This window comes from Erythrolamprus reginae, chromosome 3 (assembly GCF_031021105.1).
Source record: "Erythrolamprus reginae isolate rEryReg1 chromosome 3, rEryReg1.hap1, whole genome shotgun sequence".
Classification (NCBI taxonomy): Eukaryota; Metazoa; Chordata; class Lepidosauria; order Squamata; family Dipsadidae; genus Erythrolamprus; species Erythrolamprus reginae.
The window spans coordinates 63,430,664-63,455,061 of NC_091952.1; the positions used below are offsets into that span (position 1 = coordinate 63,430,664).

The following is a 24,398-nucleotide window of genomic DNA, read 5'->3' on the forward strand; positions in this document are numbered from 1 at the left end:
TGGCGTTCGGGTTCAGGAGGACGCTGGGAAGCACCCCAGGCTGTTTCAAAAGGTGACAGCCGGGCGGCGGCGGTTTTTGCGTTTCTTTTTTCGTTGCACAGATTAATAGATTTTACATTGTTTCCTATGGGAAACAATGTTTCGTCTTACGAACTTTTCGTCTTACGAACCTCCCCCTGAAACCAATTAGGTTCGTAAGACAAGGTATTACTGTATTCTGAACCAAATGGCGTAGTATTATATTGTAGCAGAATACTTTTTACAACCATGTATACTTTTTAAAACCATGTACACTTTTTACAAAATTCAAGCTTGACAGCTTCAAGACTTGTGGACTTCAACTCCCAGAATTCCTCCACCAGTCATGCTAGCTCAGAAATGGGAATTGAAGTCCACAAGCCTTAAACTTGCCAGATTTGAAGACTCTTGCACTCCTAATCCCTAACTCAAACAAACAAACAAACAAAACAAAACAAACGAGGACAATGGCTAGTGATAGAATCATTTACAATTACAGTTCCCTGCTGAGGTTGCCTTAATATTACTACTATACGATGAGGTTTTCAAAGGTCACTCTCTTGGCTACTCCAATTTTCACAAATGAAGTGCATGGAAATATATGGTAATTATGATAAACCTGACATACTCCTAAAAGCAGTGTTTCTAGAGCAGGGATCTCCAACCTTGGCAACTTTTAAAATACAACTCCCAGAGTTCCTCAGCCACCTTTGAAGTCCACAAGTCTTAAAGTTGCCAAGGTTGCAGACCCCCATTTTAGAGCACTAAAGATTCAGCTAAACTCCTGTTTTCCTCAACAGAGAAGGCTTTAAGAAGCCACAAGAATTACCAGAAAGTTATAAACTGGGAACATACCTTATTCCCCCTGCCTTTATCTATTCTTATCTATCTGCATCTTTCTGTTCCCACAACAATCTACTTTTTCAGTTGGGCTGCTCGGGTGAGAAAAACGGTTAGCCTCGGACTGGAAGTGCTTGGAACGGTGCGGGATTTGTGCTTTTCTCTCTGGCAGCATAAAGTTCCCTTGTTTTCTTCTCTGGCAGGTCCTGGGGGATGGGCTCATTCAGGCTCCGGGGCAGTGCCACCGCTGCTCCCACCATGAAAAGGCAGCTGAGGGGAAAAGTCTTATTTTCCCCTTGGCTGCCTTTCCATGGCGGGAGCACGGGCGGTGGTGCCCTAGAGCCTGAATAAGCCCTTCCCCAGGACCTGCTAGACTTTTCCCCTTGGCTGCCTTTCCATGGTGGGAGTGGCAGGTTCTGGCGACTGGCTTGTTCAGGCTCCGGATCACCACTGCTGCCTCTCCCGCCATGGAAAGGCAACCAAGGAGGAAAGGCTTATTTTCCTCTCGGCTGTCTTTCCATGGCAGGAGCAGTGGCAGTGCTCTGGAGCCTGAACAAGCCTGTCCCCCAGGACCTGCCAGACTTTTCCCCTCAGCTGCCTATCCATGGCAGAATTGGCCGGTCCTGGGGGACTGGCTTATTCTGGCTCCAAAGCACCATTGCCGCCGCTCCAGCCATGGAAAGGCAGGCTCCCACCCATCTCCGGGGCTGAGCCGCAGGCTTCCCGCTGGAGGCTGCCAGGCAGCATGGAAACATTCGGTGTATAAGACACACCCAATTTTTAAAGCACCTTTTTGAGATAAAAAGGTGTGTCTTATTCACCGAAAAATACGGTACTATCATTCCCAACCAGTCCATGGAAGTTTTTGAATTAAGAGAAAATAGTCTAATTGATCAGTATTGGAATAGTTTAGCAACCAGTATTGGAGAAAGTAATATATGCTAAAGGAATTCAAGCTGGTTGGCAGACTAGTTAAACTTTATAACTGGACTAGTGTCATATATGCTTGGAAAAATAAACCCATTCATATGTTTGGTTGAATTCATGAAAGGATGAAACTCATTTTTCAGTAAATGACCTGTTCTAAATCACATAGGTAAATATATATTATAAATATTGAATATATATTATATGTATTATAAGCATGGAAAAGAGATTCAAATAACCAAACTTAAAACTGTATTATTACTTGAATAGTATGTTGTAGATTTTTGGCTTCAGGCAACTAACCAAGGATATGTTTCCCCTTTCCTTCTTTTCCAGACTGTGCAGTTTGTTCAGGGAATTTTTGTTGAAAAATATGACCCCACAATAGAAGACTCTTACAGAAAGGTAAAATACCACTTTTCCAAAAGTTATGTCAAATCATACCCTTTATTTCAATCAATGAACAGATATACATTTTATGCCTTATTTGAGATAAAATTAACTTACAATGATCAATAGTTTCTCTGAAATATAGATTCTGATTGTAGATCATTGCTTCTTTATACTGTACTGTGCTTGCACTATGCTATGCTATACACTATACTTATGTTTCTTTTTTACTGTAAAATGATAAAGATATGATCTGAAGTGAAATCATGACCTTCACAGAAAAAACCCTTGATTCTTCTACCATCTCATTTCACTGCAAACAAAAATGGATATTTTGCTCCAAAAGTGGTGGCGGAGTAAATTATACTCATAAGATAAATTGTTTTAGCAGTGATTTGTTGATAGACAGTGGCAAATGGAAAGGGCTCAATATAGTTTTACAGTATTGCGTGAATTGCTTTTTTTTTTCTATTTTTGAAGTTTATGAAATAATCAGCCATGTCTCCAAAGCCAGGAGAGTTCATTATTAAGAAGCCTGTTAAAGCTACATATATTAATACCAACAATTACATGGAATGAAATTAAAGTTAATGTAGGCTTGTTTTACAATATCAGATAAAATAAGTAAATCAGAATTTATTAAAGGTATTCATTTGCAGCATATTAATATATCATGTTTATGTGAAATGAAGATGAAATTTAAGATGGCTCCACCATAAAAGTTTAGAGGATTTTTTTTAAAAAAAAATATCTATGTTTACAGTATTAGTATACAGTATTCTCATCTAATATAAAACTTTTCAATTTAAAGTTCAGATATTTGGGGAAAACTTTTTTTTCAGTATATGAATTTTCTACTTATTGTAAAAGTAACACAAGTTAACTACACAAAAGATTTTTTAAACAAAGTATGTTACTTATATTCCCCAATGATCATTATTGCAGTAATTTGTGATTACAAGCCATAACATTTATAAAATCCACAAGGTAGATAACGTCCTTTATAATTTAATTTCAGATATTTTTACTCATAATTATAAGACATATCAATACTGTCTAATAAAAACTTCCATAAATGAGTACTATTGTGCATTTGCCTAAGTATTCTGGTATGCCAAAGCTTGACATATGAATAGTCAAAGACATGCTTTAATATGTTTAATTTCAAATTGGCAACCTATGGTAGAGCTAGAAAAAAACACTCTTCTTTGTTTTATAAGCATTAGATATTACTGAATTAAATAGTCTGAGTTAGTTCCTGCCAAACCTGTAGACGTTTGGCAAAGATTGTGTTCATTCAATGCATTAAACCATAATATAACTTTGTTTGTTTCATCTTAGTATAAGATGAAACAAAAAAACCCTTTTTTAATTGGGAAGCTATGGCTAATAGTGTACTGTGCAAAACCTCAGTATAACATAGCTAAGCAAAATGGTTAGACTGATATGCAAAATACATTACTATTCTAAATATTACTTTGTAGAATTACTCTACAAAGTGGAGAATTTGTAGAATAACAAATTATACTGATTAATCTGTGTATTTGTAAATACTTGTGATCATGGAGTGTCTCAACATAATTGTGTGCTAAAGCACTGAATTTTTAATGATTCAGTTATGTGTCTTGTTCCTTTGCTTTTTAGCAAGTGGAAGTAGATTGCCAACAATGTATGCTTGAAATCCTCGATACAGCAGGGACGGTAAGTTCAAATCTGTAATACATTTTGAAATACTTCCATTTGAAGACAGAAGCAAGAACTTGAGATCCTGGGTTTAGACGAAGGGATCTATCTTCCTTGGTCTAATTTTGCTTATAATATATTCAGGAGTATATAGGAAATAAATTGGACTTTCATGATCTTGGGTTCCAAGCATAGAATTATAATATTTTTTAAAATGTTTACACAATTCTGGAATAATTTAGCTTTGCTTAACTATGACTTAATTTATTGGACTCTTACCAGACCAACCTGTTATGGTCATTAGCTAGGATTAATGTCAATTGCAAAGCAGGAGTCGTGGCATTAAATTTCCATATTAATATTGACCTTCCTGTATTTTAATACTACTTTGCTCTTTACAGCAGAAGTTAATAGATTTGGTCTGAAGTCATGTACTGTATTCCCATAACATATGGTCTGACTATACTTTTCTAGCGCTAGCCATTGTGCTGTGCTGTGGAAGTGTATATAAGAGAGACAAAAGAAGTGTCCAGTTGAAATATTATACAATTGTCTTTCACTGGAAAAATAGAGGCACACTCGTGTACTGTATGCAAAATATAAGATAACTCCTAAATTAGCACTAGAGAACATCATTGTTTGGGATACTATTTTCATTTCTAAATTTTCAAATTAGATTCAAATTACATTTCAAATTACATTACATGCTTCATTGATTCTCTGAAAGAGCAGAGTGAAAATTTCAACATTAACAATGGCACCTTTGTCTCTGGTTTAACATGAGCTAACACTATTGAATAGTTAAATTTTAAATCTTTGTTTATATTGATTACAGGAGCAATTTACCGCAATGAGGGATCTGTATATGAAGAATGGTCAAGGATTTGCACTAGTTTATTCTATTACAGCACAGTCCACATTCAATGACTTACAGGACCTGAGGGAACAGATCTTAAGGGTCAAGGACACTGAAGATGTAAGTAAATAGGCTTTTTGTCTTGTGAAACATAGCATTTTTAAACAAGGCAGCATCTGTTTTTGTGTGGGGTCTATGATACTAAAAACTGTTCTAAATATTTTGTGTGATGCAATAACATTCTCAGTTGATTGAACATTTCATTTATTTATGTAGAGAATTAGTTACCAATGTTCAGCATCTTGAATGCGAAAATTCAAGTCATGTCATATGCATGTCATTGCATATCTTTTGATATAGACAAGTTGACCCATTCTGTCCTCCCAAAGCATCAGCTTCCACTGAACTATGTTGCTGGTGTTCTCAAAGACTTATTCAGTTTCATTACTTTTTTTTAACCTAGTGATGCATTTGTCAGTCTTAATAAGAAATATTTCTAATTAGCCTTACAACTATTTTGTGGCTTTTTAACAACTGCATGAAATTATTGGTAAATTTAAAAATCCAAAGTACTATCAAACCTAATTGCATAACAATTTAAAATGTTGCACATAAAGTAAATAATCCTTCAATAACTTACAGCAATACAGTTTTTTTTTCTTATACAGTACTCTTAATTTGGAGAAAGTGACTCTTCCAGAATGTGGCTTAATGACATAGAATTGAATTCCATTTGGTGAGAATGAAATTTATAGAACATAGAATAACAAAATTGAAAAAGACCTTAGAGGTCTTCTACTCCAACACCCTGCTCAAGCAGGACACCCTGTACTTGTGATGGTAAACCTCTGACACATGTACCATAGGTAGCGTGCAGACCCCACTCTGTGGGCACATGCACCATTGCCACATTGTTGGGTTTCCATTTGCAAATGCACGCTGGCCAACTGGCCATTGGGTTTCTGGAGCTCTGGCATGCATGCCTTCTGGTTTGGGCACTCTGTGCCAAAAAGGTTTGCCATCACTGCCTTATACCATTCCAGACAAGCAGTAATCCAATCTGTTCTTAAAAACTTCTAATGTTGAAATCCCACAACTTCTGGAGGCATAGCATTCCAATGGTTAATTAATTTCTCCTTATTTGTAGATTTGCTGTGTCTGTGATAATTTTCCACCCATTATTTCTTGTCCTGCCCTCAGGTGCTTTGGAAAATCAATCGACACCCCCTCTTTTCTAAAACAGCTCATTGAACATGGGAAGGCTGCAATCATGTCACTCTTAATTCTTCTCTTTGTTAGACTAGACATAATAGTTCCCACAGCCATTCATATGGTTTAGCCTCCAGACCCCTTGTCATCTTCGTTGATCTTTTCTGCACTATTTCCAGAGCTTCAGCATCTTTTTTATCATGGGATCAGAACTGATGCAGTATTTCAGTGTAGTGTGCTACAGTGCAGTATAAAGTGGTGTGCTCACTTCATATGATCTTGAAACTATCCCTCTATTGATATAGCCTAGAATTGCATTGGTTCAATTTTTTTTTGGCAGTTGCAGCGCACTTAAGTACTTGCCCATTAGGACACCTAATGTTATAGTCACTACTGATGAGCTAGGTACTCCTATTTTATACCTCTGTGTTTGGTTTTTCTTGCCCATGTCTAAGTCTTTTTCTCAATACCGAATTGCATTTTCTTGCCCAGTGTTCCAAGTTCATCAAGAGCCTATCTTCTAAAGCAGGGGTCAGGAACCTTTTTGGCTAAGAGAGCCGTAAACGCCACATATTTTGAAATATAATTCCGCGAGAGCCGTACGTATCTCCCTTTCTCTCTTTCTTTCTCTCTCTCTTTCTCTCCCCCTCTCTTTGTCTCTTTCTATCCCTTTCTCTCCCTCCCTCTATCTTTCTCTTTTTATCTCTCTCTTTCTCTTTCTCTCTCTCTCTTTCTCCCCCTTCTCTCTGAAGTGGGGAGGGCCGGGTTGGCACCAAGGGAGCTCGAGACGGGGTGCAAAAGCAAACTACTCTGCTGGCCCAGGCCCACATCGGAAGGAAGGAAGGAAGGAATGGTAAAAGGGGCGATCAAGAGAGGAATGGGTGAATGAATGGACGGAGGGTGGGAAGGAAGGAAGGAAAGAGGGAAGGGACAGGAACAGAGGAAGGGTGCAAAGAAAGCAAGGAAAGGTGTGAAAGGGGAGAGTAAGAGAAGAAGGAGTGAAAGAAGGGAATGAGGGAGGAAACAAGGGAGGAAGGAGAAGGAAAGCAAGAAATGGAGGGAGGGAAGGAAGGAAGGAAAGAAAGAAAGAAAGGGGGAAGGGACAGGAACAGAGGAAGGAAGCAAGGAAACTTATGAAAGGGGAGAGTAAGAGAGGAAGGACTGAAGGAAGGGAGGGAGGGAAGAAGGTAGGAAGGAGAAAGAAAAGAAGAAATAGAGGAAGGGAAGGTAAAAGAGAGAAAGAAAAAGAGCAAGAAAGAAAGCAAGAAAGAGAGAAAGAAAGAATGAAAGAGAAATAAAAATAGAGAGGGGGAATGAAAGAAATGGAAGGAGGGAAGGAAGGAGAGAAAGAAAGAGAAAGAAAGAAAGCAAGAGAAAGAAAAAAGAATGAAAGAGCAAGAGAGAAAGAGAGAAAGAAAGAAAGAAAGAAAGGCAACTTCAAAGAAAGGCTCACTGAGCATCTCTCACTCTCTCTCTTTCTATCCCTCTTTCTTTCTCTCTCTTCCTTTCTATCTCTCCTCTTCCTTTCTCTCTCTTCTCTCTCTCCCTCTCTTTCTACCCTCCTTTCTCTTCCTTCCTTCTCTCCCACCCTCCCCTCCCCTCCCTCCCTCCTTCCTTCCTCTCCATTTCTCTTTCCCTCCTTCTCTTTCCCTTTTCTTTCTTTTGGTCCACTTCTCTCTCTCTCCGCTTCTCCACTTGCCTCCCCCTCGCGCCTCGCCCTTCCCACCCGGCCACCCGCGCGCGCTTACCAGCAGCAGGAATTCAAGTAAGCCCAAAAGAAGCCATTGGCTCCGGGCGGCGTTCATGGCCCCCCCGAGCCCCCAGCCCAGCTGGAGCTCCCTCTCGCCGCCGCCATCTCCCTGCGACTGCCTGCGGCCGCTGCAGCCCCCCCCTCCCACCGGGCCACAAAGGACATTTGCCGCCGACGCCAGTGAAGCTTCAGCTGGGCGGGGCGCTGCCGGTACTTCCCTCCTGGGGCTCCCGCTCGCAGCTGTCCCCCGGCTTCTGCTCGATGCCGCGGTTTTCGGCGCTGTCCTGCTGTGCCCCAAAGACGGAAGGCGGGAAAAAGGCGAGAAGAATGGAGCTCTCCTTCTTCCTGCCTTCCGTCTTTGGGGCCCAGCAGGACAGCGCCGAAAACCGTGGCATCGAGCAGGAGCCAGGGGACAGCTGCGAGCGGGAGCTCAGTGCTAGGAGCCCTGTCTGCGAGCCAGATACGGCCATCAAAAGAGCCATATCTGGCTCGCGAGCCATAGGTTCCCGACCCCTGTTCTAAAGTGTTGGCTATTCCCCCTCCACAGCTTGGTTTTATCTGCAATTTTGATGGGTTCTCTATCTATCCCCTCATCTAAATCATTTATGAAGATGTTGAAGAGTACTGAGATTAATCTTGGGCTATTCCACTACATGATTTCCTCCATGTAGCTGTAGTTACATTGGGTACTACACATTGAGTCCAGTTAGTCAGTCAGTTGCAATCCATCTGTTGGTGATGCTGTCTATCCCACATTTTTCTCTCTAACTAAGAAATAGGCTGTGTCGATTGTATTACTGAACCCTAAATAAATTATATCTCCAGTATTTTCTCAAACCATTAATTTAGGCACTTTGTAAAAAAAAAAAAAAAGCTGTAATATTTGTCCACCGTGATCTGTTTTTATCAAACCCTTGTTGGCTTCTAGTAATAGCTTTGCTCATTTTTAGATGCAAGTAAGTCCACTGCTCGACTATTGTTTCCAGGATTTGCCCAGATATTGATGTCAGGCTGACCTGTAGTTTCCTGAATCTATTTTTCCCTTTTTTGAAGACTGGAACTATATCAGCTCTTTTCCAGTCCTCTGGTATTTCACCAGTGCTCCAGGAGTTTTGAAAGATTATGTTCAGTGGTTCCAAGATCATGTCTGCCAGCTCTTTCAGAACTCTGGGATGTAATCCATATGATTCTGGCAGTCTTAATTCATTCTCAAAAGAATTGTCTAATCCTTTCCAAGTGAATTTTCTTCACATACTTGATGCATGTAATACCAGTTGTCTGGCCTTTTTGCTGAATTTGCTTTATAACCAATTTAGGAAGCAGTCCATGACTTTTGGTACTACTTTGGGTTAAAGTGGCTTTGGATGCAGCATAATTTCTGTTCTGTTATTGGGAAAGACTGCCAACAAGATAAGATACCTCTTGACACAATGGTCCCCTTTGCAGTAGCAAAAAGTTCAGCTAGATGGAACTAAAATCTCAGTGTTTTAGAGATAAAGTATGTTGTAGGATTCTAAGGCAGTCTGTTCATCTGTCATCTCCCCAGGTCTGAAGTTAATTAACTCTCCTTACAGGGGGGGCAATAAGAAAAATAAGGGATAAAATTAGAAGTTGGAACCACTTCCAACCATCTATTTGTGATACAATGAGTCTTGGATGCAACAGTCACTGAACTGTAGAATATAAATTTTCAGTCGCCCCTGCCCCATTCCATTTATATTATTCCACTACAGAATTTGCCCAGAATCCACCTGTGCTGTTTCCTAAATATACTGTACTGCTAAATCCAAGTTGTGCTTTTTCCTACATATGTTTTTCTGCATTACTTCTTAAGCTGCTACTTAAATAAAAATATTGATGTATATTTTGATTATTAATAATAATTATCAAGAATTCTGAACTTGTTAAATGCTTACCAAAGAGACATGTCAGGATTCAGAAAATGGCATTGACCAAATATATTTCATAAAACTGCTTACTACTATATCTTTTATTCATTTGTTTATTTTATGCTACTGTAGACAGAAGAATCTGAGCAGTTTACACGTCTGTGTTTAATTTTAGGATTAAAATTAATAGTTCACCACCTCTATGCCCACAACATCCAACAGAACAAAACTACTCTAATTCCATCTTCTTAGAATACTTACCTTCTGGATGTTGTTTCATCTTCCACCTGTTTCAAAAGACCCACTGAAAAAGCCTGGTTTTCAGAAACTTAGTAAGTCTCTTAGCAAGATAGGGATGGCTGTTCCAAAAACATAGAACTGGCCCTGAGAAGGCACACAAGTAGAGTTCTTAAGGATGGCATTTTTACTGAGACTGGACTTATGATATAGCTTCTCTCCCTGAATTCACAAGACAGGCAGATTCCATCTGGAATGAACTTTGTGTTCTAAAGAATTCCAAAAAACAATGTATGTGTTTACTGCAGGTTTTTTCATTGATCTAAGTCTATCCTTATTTCCTCAAGTGTAACCATTGTTTTATGATGGAAGTTGTTATTCTGATAAAAAGCATCCAGTCTTTTGGATCGTGGGGAAAGAAAGTTGGAGAAAAGTAATGTTTAACATTTGTTAAATTGTACAAAATTCTATGTTCAGAAGTAAAGTTTCTATTATTTAGTTTGGTGCTGCATCCTTCAGTATTTCAGCTATTTCCAGTCACATTTGAAAACATTTGCTACTGTTCCATTCATAGCCTAGTGATGTGAGTTTGTATGTTAATTAACTCATTTTCCAACCAAAATGACCAACCTTCTTTCTTTTCTCTTTATGGTAAACTACTTACTTATTGCAATTAAGCCTTGGTAGAAGCGTTGACATATTGCCAATTCTTACTATAGACAGGGGAAAAACATTACTACAGTGATCCCTCGTTTTTCGCAGGAGATGCGTTCCAAGACCACCCGTGAAAAATGAATTTCCGTGAAGTAGAGGAAAGATATTTTTTATGTATTTAATGAGTATTTGGACTTTTAAAACCCACTCTTTGCATTAAACAGTCATTCTATAATGTTTCTCAGCTGGAACTACATGTGATATCCTACCAGTTTCTTTAATAGAGTACAGTAGTACTGTAGAAGAATTTTATGAATTTTTAATGGATTTAAAATTTTCAATGGATTTAAGCCCCCTTTGAAAACCCGTGTAATAGCAAATCCGTGTAAGATGAATTGTGAAGTAGCGAGGGATTACTGTATATTTGTTTTATAATATAAGCATCTCCCTGCATGTCTCTTGGAGCTGAATTGATATTTATAATTTTATCGACTAAAGGGAATAAGGAGTGATAACAAGCAGTGATAACAAGGTGTGCATGTGAATATATTGTACAGTACACTTCTCTAACACACAGCTGTTGAACAGGCATTGTATTACAATCATTACTGTTCACTATATAATCCAGGTTAATATGGTTTGGAATGCATGCTCAGTTATTTGGCATTCTAAGTGTTGAAAGCTACCATATGACTATAAGACTCATCCCCCCCCCCAAAAAAAAATAGTGGGTGAAATGTTTGTGTGTCTTATACAGCAAATATTGTAGTGGGAAGAGGAGAGTTGGTGTGGTGTCAATCAGCTGTTCCTGGATGGGCAATGGTGGCGAAGGGGCTGCAGTGGTGAAGAGGTGGCATTGGTGTTGAACAGGCCACAGCAGCAATGGAGAATGGGCTGCGGCAATGAATGGGCCATGGTAGCGAATGGGTCATGATGAACGGGCTGCTGCTGTGGCAAATGGGTTGTAGTAAACAGGTGGCAGCAGGGAACTGACCAGATGGATACTGGGAGGCAGAGGCAGATTATTTTTCTTCTTTTCCTCCCCAAAAGCTAGGTGCATCTTACAGTCCACAGCGTTTTATAGTCTGAAAAATATGGTATACAGTATTATGAATTGGTAATAGCACTCCATTATGAACAGCCCTTCTAGATTGGATTAAATGCCCACTTTGTTCAACGTTGTGCTTCTATTAGTGTGCCTAAAGCTAGAATACTATTTATTTTTCCATTTCCCCAAAATTGGAATAACTAAAGCTGCTGCTGAAACTGAAGACTACATAGTTCCATTGCAAATAGAAATAAAATTTAATAAGAAAAGTATCAAGAATTTAATAGTTCATCCTAGAAATATCTATTACACAAAATATCCATTATTTTGGCAATACATTTTACCATTAATGTGATAATATTGATATAATCTGGTATTTCCCAGGCATTCCAGGGTTAAACCACAAATGAGAAATGGGGGATCTAACTTTCATTTGCTTGAAATGGAACCATAATTTTGTTCTTATGAATATAATTATACACTTCCATGTACGGAAATGAATAAAATTAATGAATGAGTGAAGTTTCAAATCTTCTCTGTCAGAGTCGGGAAGTCAAAATGGACAAGTGGAACTGTATAACATATTCCAGTCTCTGTCTAAGAAATTAGATGGGATAAGGCTGAAGATTGTTTTAATGTATTGTATTTGTACTGTTTCTTGTTATGAGCCGCTCCGAGTGTTCGGAGAGGGGCGGCATATAAATCTAATAAATAAATTAATTAATTAATTTTAAAATAAGAAAATACTGTATTTAAATTGATATTGTTGAATAATAACCTACTAAAATACATGAGTAGAGGGATTTTAGTTCTGCATTTCTGCTTTTGTAATGTTATACCAATTATTGTTTTATTTTTTTTTCTGTAAGCTTTTAATACCCATTCTGGTTTAAATAGATATATAAAAAATACTTGTAAAACTAATCTTCCTTAAAATAGGGATTATTTTTCTTAGAGAGCCTTTGAAACCCAATTCTTTTCTAAGCATGTTCTAAGCATTTAAGTCAAAGTCCTATAGCTTGTAAAGCTGTTTCCACCCATAAAGTGAGACATTTATCAGATGATACATCAAATTAATTAGATTGGACACTAGTTCCATAATTCTGCTTGTTTCTGATTTTCCTTTTTTGCTAACACATTACTTTTCAGGCTTTAATATGCTAAAATGTTCTCATTTCTACTATTGTGGATGGCATTGCCAAAGAACATGAATGACTTTAAAATATAGTATAATTTATTTTAATCAAAATGCTTTCTCTTCTATTTGGAATATTACATTTTCAAAACAATAAGTTAATAGTCAGCTTGAAGTAAGTTAAATACTATCAGTGTGGAGTAGTTGAGAATATGTAGCATCACAATGTTCAGACTTTACTTAAATTCATAACCTGTTCAATATTTATTATTAGGTTGTAATTTGAAGCACATGTATGCAAGCTAAAATGATGGATTTTCACAAAGCATAAAAAACTTACTGAGCCACAGGTCCTATTCATGTTCATCACTTACTTATCTGTCTCCTACAAAAAAGCAAATTTTGCCAATGTGTGGAAATTATCTCTATATCTGATAGTCACACAGAGTTGGAAAGTCCATTATCATTCTCCATAGATAAGCATGGATTTTCCCATATCCTGTCCAGTATAGCCAGGCTTGAAAATGAACCAATATTTATAGAGTAATCTCCTTTTTTCTTTCCATTATCTCATTCTGTGGGTCAGGTTTTAATTATAATAGTCATATACTGTATGTTGGCTGTCACAAAAAAAATTTAGTGACAGTATTTTTTGTATTTGCTTCTGAATATAGTGGAGAAAACAACTCCGTTAGATGTTCATTTTATAGAATTGCTAGGAAATACAAAATTGCTAGCAAGTAGAAAAATCATCATTATTTACATTTTTGTTCATGATCTTTAAATTGTCTGGGCTCATGCCAAACATTGGAAATAATTTATTTTGTAAAATCTTTTAGCTTTTTACCTCAGCTCCCAGTTCTTTATGAAGTGCCATCCTTTTCTAGAGTAAATAAAAGTTTAGGGTATTGTACATTTTAAATATTGCATTCTCATCAAACTGTAGGAAATAATATGGAAGAAAGTAATCCTTTGTAATTTCCCACCTCAAACATCCATAATTTGTCAGGTTCTTTATTAAGGGAAACTCAGTGTCTACTGTTCAAATATATGAATGGTTTATGAAACTGGGGGTTGAAGTTCTAAACTGATGTGAAAGATTCTCCACTTTTCATGAACTCATTGGGATTTATAAATCTTTTAATGTTTGAACTGCAGAGAATACAAATGTAATCTAATTAAAACAAAATAATAATAATTCAATTTTCAGTTTGCGTTCCAAGTAAATTCAATTTGAAATAGAATGTAAAATCAGAACATCAAGGCTCGAGTTCTGGACTCTGACAGACTCAGAAATTCACAATGTTTTTGCAAAATTCAATCTATTGTGTACTGCATTGTATGTCTGTGGGATATTTTGGACGAAGGGGGGAAAGCAATATTTGTTTCACTTTTTTAAACTAATGGGCATTTGTAGATTGCTTACTGTAATTAATATTTTCAGAACCGAGTTTTCAATTTTGCAGCCTCCAAAATAGCTTAATTTTGATTGGTCAGTTTTCAGTGCTTTCTTTTAAAATGCATTATTTGCTTGTGTAAGATTTTCCTTTAAATCTTTGCTCAGGAAGTGGTCAAACAGATCTCTGTTGATGGAAGTGGTCAAACAAAAGATCTCTGTTGATGGAAATAATTAATATGAATGCATTTTAATGTATTAATTTTGTTTCTGCAAACATAACTTGTCAATAATGATAATTCTATTAGAGAATCGCAAAAAAAAATAGCTAGAGATATCCACCCATTATATAATCTTTCTCGGGGAAAGAGTAATATACGTATTACTATCTACCTAATTATTTCCTTGTGAGCTCATAGCAGTCTTTTAATTTTATGCCCACAACAACAATTCTGTGAGGTAAATTTCTGAGACAGCATTATTAGCCCCAATCATTTGATTGGTTGAGAGGGAACTAGAATATCCTTGTCACAAGTTCAGCACCTCAATTAGTGTACTACCAAACTTCACAAACTCCTTTGGGATGTTATATCTCAATTCAATCAATATTAAAACTGAGGGTCTTGTCTGTCTCTCTGTCTATCTATCTTTTTTGTTTTAATTGAATTTTTCACCTTCACCCAACTTGGGGTGGTGGGAGGAAAGCTTATAATAGTAATAATAATGTGTAGCTGAACAAACACAAAACCCTGTATTCCTGAGAAATTAAATGAAGTAGATCTAGTAAACTAAAGATGGGATTGTGCATTAAACACCAGCAAGGAAATAAGCAAACAAAACCTTTTTATCTTTTGATATTATCCTGATTACATTGCCCTGATAATTATAAATTGTTTTGACAACTATTAAATAGAAGGTATGAACTTTTAAAAAGTTCAAAGATATGCTTACTTTCTCATGACAGGAGAGCCAACCCAAAGTAAGGAACTTATGCATTTATTTTATTGTCAGTTACATGTACATTTATTTTCTCGTTGTACAGGTACCCATGATTCTGGTTGGCAATAAATGTGATCTGGAAGATGAACGAGTAGTTGGCAAAGAACAGGGACAGAATTTAGCAAGACAGTGGTGTAACTGTGCCTTTCTAGAGTCATCTGCAAAGTCTAAAATCAATGTTAACGAGGTAATATTGGTTGATTTTTCAGAAGGCATTGTATTATCTGGCTTGTAAACATGAATATATTTTCTATGTGTATAGTTCTATTGCATTTGCCAGTAGAATTTCTCAAAAATTCTCCCTTTAATGTGCCAGTTTCACATAATCACTCTCAATTAATTAAAATTAAATTAATTAAAAGTAAAAGTAAGAATTGCCCCATCCAAGCATATATTGCTGCCTCTTAATGTTTTCTTTTCTAATGCATCTGTGATAATAAATTATATTATTTCATTAACAAGATAAAACAGGTATTTTGAAGGCAGTAGCATTAGGGTTTTTTATTTATAGCTTTACAGTACTGATAGAAATTATTTGGTACCTTCAATAAATGGTTAATTTTACAGGATTTCTTCCTTTCATATATGTATGTATTGTTACATATGTATATATTAAATGATATACAGTACTGTATTTTTAATATTCTTTGACTTAGATTGTGAATGAACAAATTAATATAAATAGACCTGTACACACACAAAAATTAGGTAACACGTTTATAATGCCACCCAACTCCATTGGCTCTAAATAGCAAATTAATAATTTAACACGCCTATCCACATCATGGACATTCATGAGCATAGTTTTATCATTTTTAAAAATAGTTTTAAGATATATGGCACACCCTTGCTTTTTAGCATAGTTCTGGCCCAACTATGGTTTTTCATCCTTTGTTAATAACCATCCTGCTAGAGGAAATTTGTAGTAATCCAACTTTGAGATTGCTATAGCCTGGATTCACTCAGCTAAATATGATAAACATACTGTCTAGCAATGGTGTCACATCGAGGAGGACCCACAAGATCCTTAAAGTTGAGTGTATCTTCACAACAGGAACAGCAAGATATTAAATAAATGCCTGAATCATAAGATATATGGGACAGCTTTTTTTAAGTTGCCATGCTGGCTGTAATAATGAAGTTGTAATCCAGTACAACTGGAAACTATCATATTATGCAAGATTCGTAGTAATGTGTCTTCATAAGACTAGAAATACAAGATTTAGGATATCCAAAAAGCACTCCAAAAGTTAACAAGGTATCCCAGGAGAACATGAATTGCCTATTGGTTACTAAGCTTAGTATATGCAGTAATAAATTAAATAGACAGTCTTATTTAGTGAATGAAGTTTTTAATGTGCTTGTCTGCATTTATTTTGAAGATGAAAATATGTACTCCTTTATTTTTCTTGTTGCTGTTCTCTTTTCCATCTCTTGCTCTGTTTTATTTTTCTTTTTTGAAAAGACTAGTCAAGTCTCTGTACTGACCATTAATATTCTTTGGACTCTGCCAAGACTGTGGAACTGCTAAAGATTGCATTATTATTTTATGTTTTGGAAGCAAGAAGTGACTTCCTCTTGTAATTTCCATTTTTCAGAATCAAAAAGAGTTTTTATCCAAAAGAGCTGTTGTCATACTTGCTTTGATTGTCTTAAACAAGAGCCACTATGGAAAGCACACTTTGCCAATCTAGTTCTGAACACTAGAATAAAAGAGGAGTCAGCCTTCCTTCCTTCCTTAGGAAAGGAAAATGGGACTTCTGGTTCCCATCCTTCACAAGGTCAATGGTTAAAGAAAATTCAGATCTAAGTGTGAATTATAAACTTAAATAACATATCTGGTGGATAGTATTTCTAGGAACTTATTTTCTTCTTGCTTTTGTTGTTGCAATTAATATTTTTAACAAATCTGGATGTGGATGTCTTATTCTATAATTTGAGAGTATGAAGTTAAGGGTTTTAAATATGCTATCTGTTTTTACTTAGAGCAGAGCATTTCAATCTCCCAGGATACGTTATTTCATTTTGGAAAAGTGAGACTTTAATAGTACCATTGAATGAGAGATTACAGAAATCATATATATCAAACATTACACACAATCTTAAAAGGTGTCAACAAACCCAACTGGTTTTAACACAATGCAGTTATTAATTTATAAGGTGTTTGTAATCTGTCTCATATGTAAACTGAGCCTGCATAATTAATCTCCACTCCACACACACACACATCTTTTAATCCCAAATTAAAGCCTTCAGTACATCAGTGTAGCCACTTTATGTATTTGATGAAGTGAGCCACTTTATGTATTTGATGCAGCTCACAAAAGTTTATAATTTTTAATAAATGTATTAATCTTTATTCTTAGGGAGAGTTATTTTTTTCTTTTGTGGGAAGAGATTTGGAAATACAGTAGTACCTCTACTTAAGAACTTAATTCATTCCATGACCAGGTTCTTAAGTAGAAAAGTTTGTAAGTAGAAACCATTTTTCCCATAGGAATCAGTGTAAAAGCAAATAATGTGTGCAAACCCATTAGGAAAGAAATAAAAGCTCGGAATTTGGGTGGGAGGAGGAGGAAGAAGAAGAGGAGGAGGACAGTCACAGCTGAAGAAAGAAGGTGAGATGAGAGGAATCAAAACAATCCAAAACTTTAAGGCTTTAAAAAAAAAAGAGGGACTCTGAGGCGGCGAGGAAGAGTACACGCCTCCCAGACACCTGGCGCGAGGCTGCCTCCCATGCAATGTGCCAGAGAGAGAAATCCAGTCAGGCGAGATGGGGAAACTTCCCGCTCCTTTGACTGAAAGGCAGCTGCTGTTGCTACCTGCTTCCTCTTCCTTCCCATGCTGAAGGGCTCCCCTCTTCTCTTGCTCGCTTGCTTTGTAGCCGGTGCCTTTCCTTCATTCATCAGTTTGGCTGAAGCCAAGTTGATCCAGCTGGGGAAAAGCACCCCCAAACGCTCCAGGAGGCAACCTCGCACCGGGTGTATGGGAAGCAGCGCAAGGGAGTCACCACAGCAAAGTGGTTTATTCCCTCTCCAAGCACTCAGAGAAAGGAAAATGCTCCGTTTGCTCTGGACTGCCAAAACCTCATTAAGCGCCACCGAAAGGCTCCTCTGGCAGCCCAGAAAAGCCCAAGATGGCTGGGATTAAAGGGGGAATGGCAGGAAACTGGCTGGGCCTTTGTGCCACTCTCTAATTTCCTGGGAAATGTTTCTGGGCTTCGGTTCTTAAGTAGAAAATGGTTCTTAAGAAGAGGCAAAAAAATCTTGAACACCCGGTTCTTATCTAGAAAAGTTCTTAAGTGGAGGCATTCTTAGGCAGAGGTACCACTGTGCTACATTATATAGGGCCATTGGGATTTAGTATCCCTATCAATTACTATGAAAATGGATTATGTTCAAGTTCAAGTTTCAAGTTTTATTGGATTTATATGCCGCCCCTCTCCGAAAACTCAGGGCAGCTAACAACAATCATGAAAATATACAATAAAATCCAATACTAAAAGCAAATTAAAACCCCTTAATATATAAAAACCAAACATACATACAAACATACCATGTATACAGTTGTAACGGCCTAGGGGGAGAAAAAAGTCTTAATTCCCCCATGCCTGGCGGCAGAGGTGGGTTTTAAGTAGCTTACGAAAGGCAAGGAGGGTGGGGGCAATTCTAATCTCTGGGGGGAGTTGGTTCCAGAGGGCCGGGGCCGCCACAGAGAAGGCTCTTCTCCTGGGTCCCGCCAAGCGGCATTGTTTAGTTGACGGGACCCGGAGAAGACCCACTCTGTGGGACCTAACTGGCCGCTGGGATTCATGCGGCAGAAGGCGGTCCCTGAGGTAATCTGGTCCGGTGCCATGAAGGACTTTATAGGTCATAACCAACACTTTGAATTGTGACCGGAAACTGATCGGCAACCAATGCAGACTGCGGAGTGTTGGTGTGACATGGGCATATTTAGGGAAGCCCATGATTGCTCTCGCAGCTGCATTCTGCACAATCTGAAGTTTCCTAACACTTTTCAAAGGTAGCCCCATGTAGAGAGCGTTACAGTAGTCAAGCCTCGAGGTGATGAGGGCATGAGTGACTGTGAGCAGTGACTCCCAGTCCAGATAGGGTCGCAACTGATGCACCAGGCGAACCTGGGCAAACGCCCCCCTCGCCACAGCTGAAAGATGTTTCTCTAATGTGAGCTGTGGATCGAGGAGGACGCCCAAGTTGCGAACCCTCTCTGAGGGGGTCAATGATTCTCCCCCCAGGGTGATGGACGGACAGATGGAATTGTCCTTGGGAGGCAAGACCCACAGCCACTCCGTCTTGTCTGGGTTGAGTTTGAGTTTGTTGACACCCATCCAGGCCCCAACAGCCTCCAGGCACCGGCACATCACTTCCGCAAACCATGAAGCAAATTATGATTTCTAAAGAACATTTGAATTCTCAAGTTCATGTTACCAGATTCTACGCTTTTATAGAACGTGTAGAATTTTTTTTTCCCATAAAAATGAACTGATGGAATGATTCTATCCTGAATGTTTAAAAACATTAAAGTTAGCTACTAACAATTACATTAAAATAAAAATAATCAGGGACTTCACATAATTAAATAATAATTTAAATAAATAAATTTATTATTAATAAATTAAATAATCTAGAAGATGCAGTTGCTTTAAGGATCTTCACTGATTGTCCCTACTAAGGAGTGAAGATGAAGGGCATGGAAACAAAATAGGAGGATCCTTGAAACAGCCTCTTTGTATTCATTCATTTCCTTAGGTCTGTTTCAAATATTTTGAATAGTCTTAATAAATGATTAGTAGTAAAATGGAATATCTTTGAGGCATCGTTATCAGAAAAGATAGTAGGTGCTATCTGCCTATTCCTCCAAAATCTTTTCTCAAATCTGTTCAACGCAATCTTTGACCTCTAAGCTTTATGAAGATCTAGCAAGAAGTTGTCAAGTTGACCTTATTAGAGTGCTGATATGTTTTGCTTGGCTGATATCAGAAACTCATAGAACTGTATATAGAATGTTATTGTATTGAGTAAAAGAGATGCTGGTTTTATCGTGCTTTTAGAAAACGCTTGGTTAAACTTTAGGGCTTTTAAAGATAATTTCTGGATTTTGCAGTTCACAAAATACTAAAGCTTGTTGGAATCTTCAGAGTGTAAGGGTTGAAAGAGAAAAATTTGTTAAATTAGGTTTTAATTGAAGAGAGTATACATGGCTCAGAGTTGAACGATAGTGTCCTTGGTGTCTGGTGTGCTTAGATTGCTTATATTGATGATGTTACCTAGTTGGATAATGAAAGCAAACCACCAAGTTCAGAAAGCAGAGACAACTTTGCCTTAAATGAAGTTTCCCTGAAGGTTGTATTACTACAAAGCTGACTTTTACAAGAACTGCGTCTTCAGTTTCTGATGGAAGATGCCTTTACCCCCCTCCTCCTCCCAACTCAGACTATATCCACACCAATAAAATATGACATTTGTGACAATAGTTGCATATGCAAGATTAGATTAGATTTTTTAGATGATCTATCTCTGAGACCAGGGCTTTTCAAGTGAAACACGTTCATATGTCCTGCAAAAATTATCTTTCTTATAAGAGAGAGAGAGAGAGAATGTGAAAGGGAAGCAAATAATTATAATGGCATCATGGTGTTACATATACAGAATTTACATATGGGTAGTAGCATATAATGTTTACAATAGCCAGTAGAACAGTACTATTTATAAAGATTTATAAGGATTTTTAGGATATGATACTATCTTTGTTGAAGCAATACTCATTTAAAGTAATGGGAATATTTTAAGAGCACTTTTTGTTTTGTTTTGCATGTGCATAGTTTCCATGGTTAGGAAAGTCCCAGTAGGAAATCAACTAAGTCTCTGTTTTAGCTGAATTCCTCTTGTGTTTTTGTGGCAGACTCTTCTTTCTGACATCAGATTCCTTTCCATTTCTTTCTCACTTGATAACAGAATAAAGATGAATTTTTGTACAATGTTTCCATTCTATAAAACGCATTTCTCTAATTGCTCTGGGTGCGTTTTTTAAAAATGTCTTTCTTTTGTAGATCTTTTATGATCTTGTCAGACAGATAAATAGAAAAACACCAGTGGAAAAGAAGAAGCCTAAAAAGAAGTCATGTCTGCTGCTTTAGACCCACAGCATGCAGCAGCTCTGAGCCAGGTAAGGAAACTCATTCCCTTCAGCTTAAGCCTTGTCAAAACTTAGGGACTTCTAGATGGGTTAGACTTTCATTTCCAAAGTTCTCTGTCAGTTTGGCTGAACAGTCAAATCCGATTATTCTTGAGACATGTTTCTACTGACTTTACCCTGAAGCTATTCTGTTATGTAAGGGCAACTGTGGACCGTGGAACAGAAGCTGCAGAGGAACTGAAAGTTGTTTTCTGTAAAATTTTGGCAAGCATTCTTTCTAATTCAGTACTTCACATGAAGATTATCCTTTAGTTTCAGAAGACCTGGTTGCAAAACTTTCGGACTGTAAACATGATATGCACAACATTTGGTGTAGTCTTTTCTTCTGATACATTCTTGTTTTTTATATACTGTACCTCCTTCAGACAGAATCTTGACACAAGTGCTTTTTTTCCTATCATAGATAAGTGTTTTGTGATTATCGTATATCCTAGGACAGTGATGGCAAACCTTTTTTTCCTTGGGTGCTGAAAGAGCCTGCGTGTGTGCTATCATGCATGTGCGATTGTCCACACCCATAATTCAATGCCTGGGAAGGGTGAAAACAGCTTCCTCATTCCTGGAGGCCCTCTTGAGGCCAGAAACGGTCTGTTTCCCAACTTCTGGTGGGCCCAGTAGGCTCATATTTCGCCCTCCCTAGGCTCCAAAGGCTTCCCTGGAGCTAGGGGAGGGTAAAAACGTCCTCCCCCATCTGCCCTGGAAGCCAAAAATGCTCTCCCAGAACCTCTGTGTGAGCCAAAAATCTCAGCTGGCCAGCACACATATGCATGTTGGAGCTGAGCTAGGGCAATGCTTGTGTGCCAGCATATATGGTTCCATGTGCCACCTGTGGCATCCGTGCCATAGGTTCGCCATCACTGTCTTAGGATGTTCTTTTCCTCCCTATTCCTTGTTTTATATGTCATTAGATTTCTATCTCACTTTTCTGTCCATCTTTTCACACATTTGTTAGAAGTCGCTTGTTAGATTTCCGCTTTAATCTACAAATTCTAAAAGAATTAACATAGTTTATTTATTGTTTGTTTATTGTTTATTTAGATTTGTATGCCGCTCCTCTCCGCAGACTCGGGGCGGCTCACAACAAAGTGAAAAAAACAATTTACAACAAATCTAAATTTCTACTAAAAACATTTTAAAAACCCCATTTTCTAAACACACATATATACACACATACCATTCATAAATTGTATATGCCCGGGGGAGATGTCTCAGTTCCCCCATGCCTGACGACACAGGTGGGTCTTAAGGAGCTTACGAAAGGCAAGGAGAGTAGGGGCAGTTCTAATCTCCGGGGGGAGTTGGTTCCAGAGAGCCGTGGCCGCCACAGAGAAGGCTCTTCCCCTGGGGCCCGCCAACCGACATTGTTTAGTTGACGGGACCCGGAGAAGGCCCACTGGGATTCGTGCGGCAGCAGGCGGTCTCGGAGATATTCTGGTCCAGTGCCATGAAGGGCTTTAAAGGTCATAACCAACACTTTGAATTGTGACCGGAAGTTGATCGGCAACCAATGCAGACTGCGGAGTGTTGGTGAAACATGGGCATACCTAGGTAGGCCCATGACTGCTCTCGCAGCTGCATTCTGCACGATCTGAAGTTTCCAAACACTTTTCAAAGGTAGCCCCATGTAGAGAGCATTACAGTAGTCGAACCTCGAGGTGATGAGGGCATGAATGACTGTGAGCAGTGAGTCCCGGTCCAGGTAGGGTCGCAACTGGTGCACCAGGCGAACCTGGGCAAACGCCCCCCTCGCCACAGCTGAAAGATGGTTCTCTAATGTGAGCTGTGGATCGAGGAGGACGCCCAAGTTGCGGACCCTCTCCGAGGGAGTCAATAATTCCCCCCCCAGGGTAATGGAAGGACAGATGGAATTGTCCTTGGGAGGCAAAACCCACAGCCACTCCGTCTTATCCGGGTTGAGTTTGAGTCTGTTGACACCCATCCAGGCCCCAACAGCCTCCAGACACCGGCACATCACTTCCACTGCTTCGTTGACTGGACATGGGGTGGAGATGTAGAGCTGGGTATCATCAGTGTACTGATAATATCTCACCCCATGCCCTTGGATGATCTCACCCAGCGGTTTCATGTAGATATTAAATAGCGGGGGAGAGGACCGACCCCTGAGGCACCCCACAAGGGAGAGACCTCGGAGTCGACCTCTGACCCCCCACTAACACCAACTGCGACCGACCGGAGAGGTAGGAGGAGAACCACTGGAGAACAGTGCCTCCCACCCCCAACCCCTCCAGCCCGTGCAGAAGGATACCATGGTCGATGGTATCGAAAGCCGCTGAGAGGTCAAGAAGCACCAGGACAGAGGATAAACCCCTGTCCCGGGCCCGCCAGAGATCATCCATCAACGCGACCAAAGCAGTTTCCATGCTGTAGCCGGGCCTGAAACCCGACTGCTGGGGACCTAGATAATCGGCTTCTTCCAAGGATCGCTGGAGCTGGAGTGCTACCACTTTCTCGACAACCTTCCCCATAAAGGGAAGGTTGGAGACTGGCCAGTAGTTATTAAGTACGGCTGGGTCCAAGGAAGGCTTCTTGAGGAGGGGGCGCACGAGCACCTCTTTATAGGATGATGGGAAGGATCCCCTCCCCAAGGAAGCGTTGATAATCTCCTGGACCCAGCTCCGTGTCACCTCCCTGCTGGCCGAAACCAGCCAGGAGGGACACGGATCCAGTAAACAGGTGGCGGAACTCACAGCTCCAATGGCCTTGTCCACTTCATCAGGTGTCACCAGATCAAACTCTTCCCAGACAGATGGACAAGTACGGGCCCCAGTCACCTCAACTGACTCATTGTCAGCCGACTCTGTTTTCCAATTGGATCTGAGCGATTTTATCAGCGAAAAACGTGTTAAAATCCTCGGCACTACTCTGTAAGGGCTCCCCAACTCCCCTCTGATTAAGAAGGGAGCGGGTCACCCTAAACAGAGCGGCCGGGCGGGATTCCGCTGATGCAATCAAGGCAGCATGATACGCGCATCTTGCCGCCTTGAGCACCACTTTGTAAGTCTTAATAAAAGCTCTTACAAGTGTTCGATCAGATTCAGACTTACTCTTCCTCCATCGCTTCTCTAGACGTCTCTTCTGACGTTTCAACTCCCGGAGCTCCTCGTTGAACCATGGAGCTCTACGGGGTTTA

The 24,398-nt window shown here is 39.0% G+C and overlaps 1 protein-coding gene across 5 annotated transcripts in view; it reads left to right on the forward strand.

Annotated features, from left to right (window-relative positions):
* RAP1A (RAP1A, member of RAS oncogene family) overlaps positions 1-24,398 on the forward strand; it is a 119,332-nt gene that overhangs the window by 92,821 nt on the left and 2,113 nt on the right. For all 5 annotated transcript variants that reach the window (XM_070745607.1, XM_070745610.1, XM_070745609.1 and 2 more), the window contains 5 exons: positions 2,122-2,190; positions 3,820-3,876; positions 4,694-4,834; positions 15,075-15,218; positions 21,102-21,217. In XM_070745607.1, coding sequence (XP_070601708.1) covers positions 2,122-2,190; positions 3,820-3,876; positions 4,694-4,834; positions 15,075-15,218; positions 21,102-21,188 — 498 coding nt within the window. In that variant the 3' untranslated portion in view covers positions 21,189-21,217. The remainder of the gene's footprint in view (positions 1-2,121; positions 2,191-3,819; positions 3,877-4,693; positions 4,835-15,074; positions 15,219-21,101; positions 21,218-24,398) is intronic.